The sequence below is a fragment of the Haliaeetus leucocephalus genome, unplaced genomic scaffold (genome assembly GCF_000737465.1).
Source record: "Haliaeetus leucocephalus isolate CR32 unplaced genomic scaffold, Haliaeetus_leucocephalus-4.0 Scaffold0, whole genome shotgun sequence".
Classification (NCBI taxonomy): domain Eukaryota; kingdom Metazoa; phylum Chordata; class Aves; order Accipitriformes; family Accipitridae; genus Haliaeetus; species Haliaeetus leucocephalus.
Window position 1 is genome coordinate 12447697 of NW_010972436.1, and position 516 is coordinate 12448212.

Below are 516 nucleotides of genomic sequence, written 5' to 3' on the forward strand. Positions count from 1 at the left end.
TCCCCCTGCCCCGCCGCTCCGCACCCCCCGCCGCCCTGCGGCGCAGCAGCCCGGCCCCGGCTCCGCCGGGCTTAACATTTCGGTTACTGTGCGCAGAAACGAAGAAGATGGCCACAGTCAATATTTACAAGGATGTAATTCAGACGTTATGTGACCGCCGCCGGTGAACGGGGAGCAGCCGTCTGCGCCCGCGGGCCCGGCGGGACGTGCGCGGCGCGCACCCCCTCCCCGTACCCCCACGGCACCTCGCTTCCCCGCGGGCTCCTTGTCCCCGTCCTTGTCCCCGCAAGCGTGACCCCAAAGGACCTGCGTCTGCACAGCCGCTACCGGCTTTATGCCTTCCCCTTTCCGACACCCTGGCCTCGTCCCCTCCCGCCCTCCCGGGCCGGAGAGGCCACCGCGGAGAGGGTGCGCGGCTCCCCGCGGCCCCCGGCGCTGGAGCGGCGGGGACAGGCGGTCGGGGGGCTGCCGCCTTCCCGGCCCCGGAGCCGCCGCGGGGGCAGGTACCTGCTGCGG

At 73.3% G+C, this 516-nt stretch overlaps 1 protein-coding gene across 1 annotated transcript in view; it reads right to left on the reverse strand.

Moving 5' to 3' along the window:
- Nucleotides 1–516, reverse strand: part of MKX (mohawk homeobox) — a 59653-nt gene that overhangs the window by 57886 nt on the left and 1251 nt on the right. The window contains exon 2 of the mRNA XM_010562915.1: nucleotides 235–510. Coding sequence (XP_010561217.1) covers nucleotides 235–510 — 276 coding nt within the window. The remainder of the gene's footprint in view (nucleotides 1–234; nucleotides 511–516) is intronic.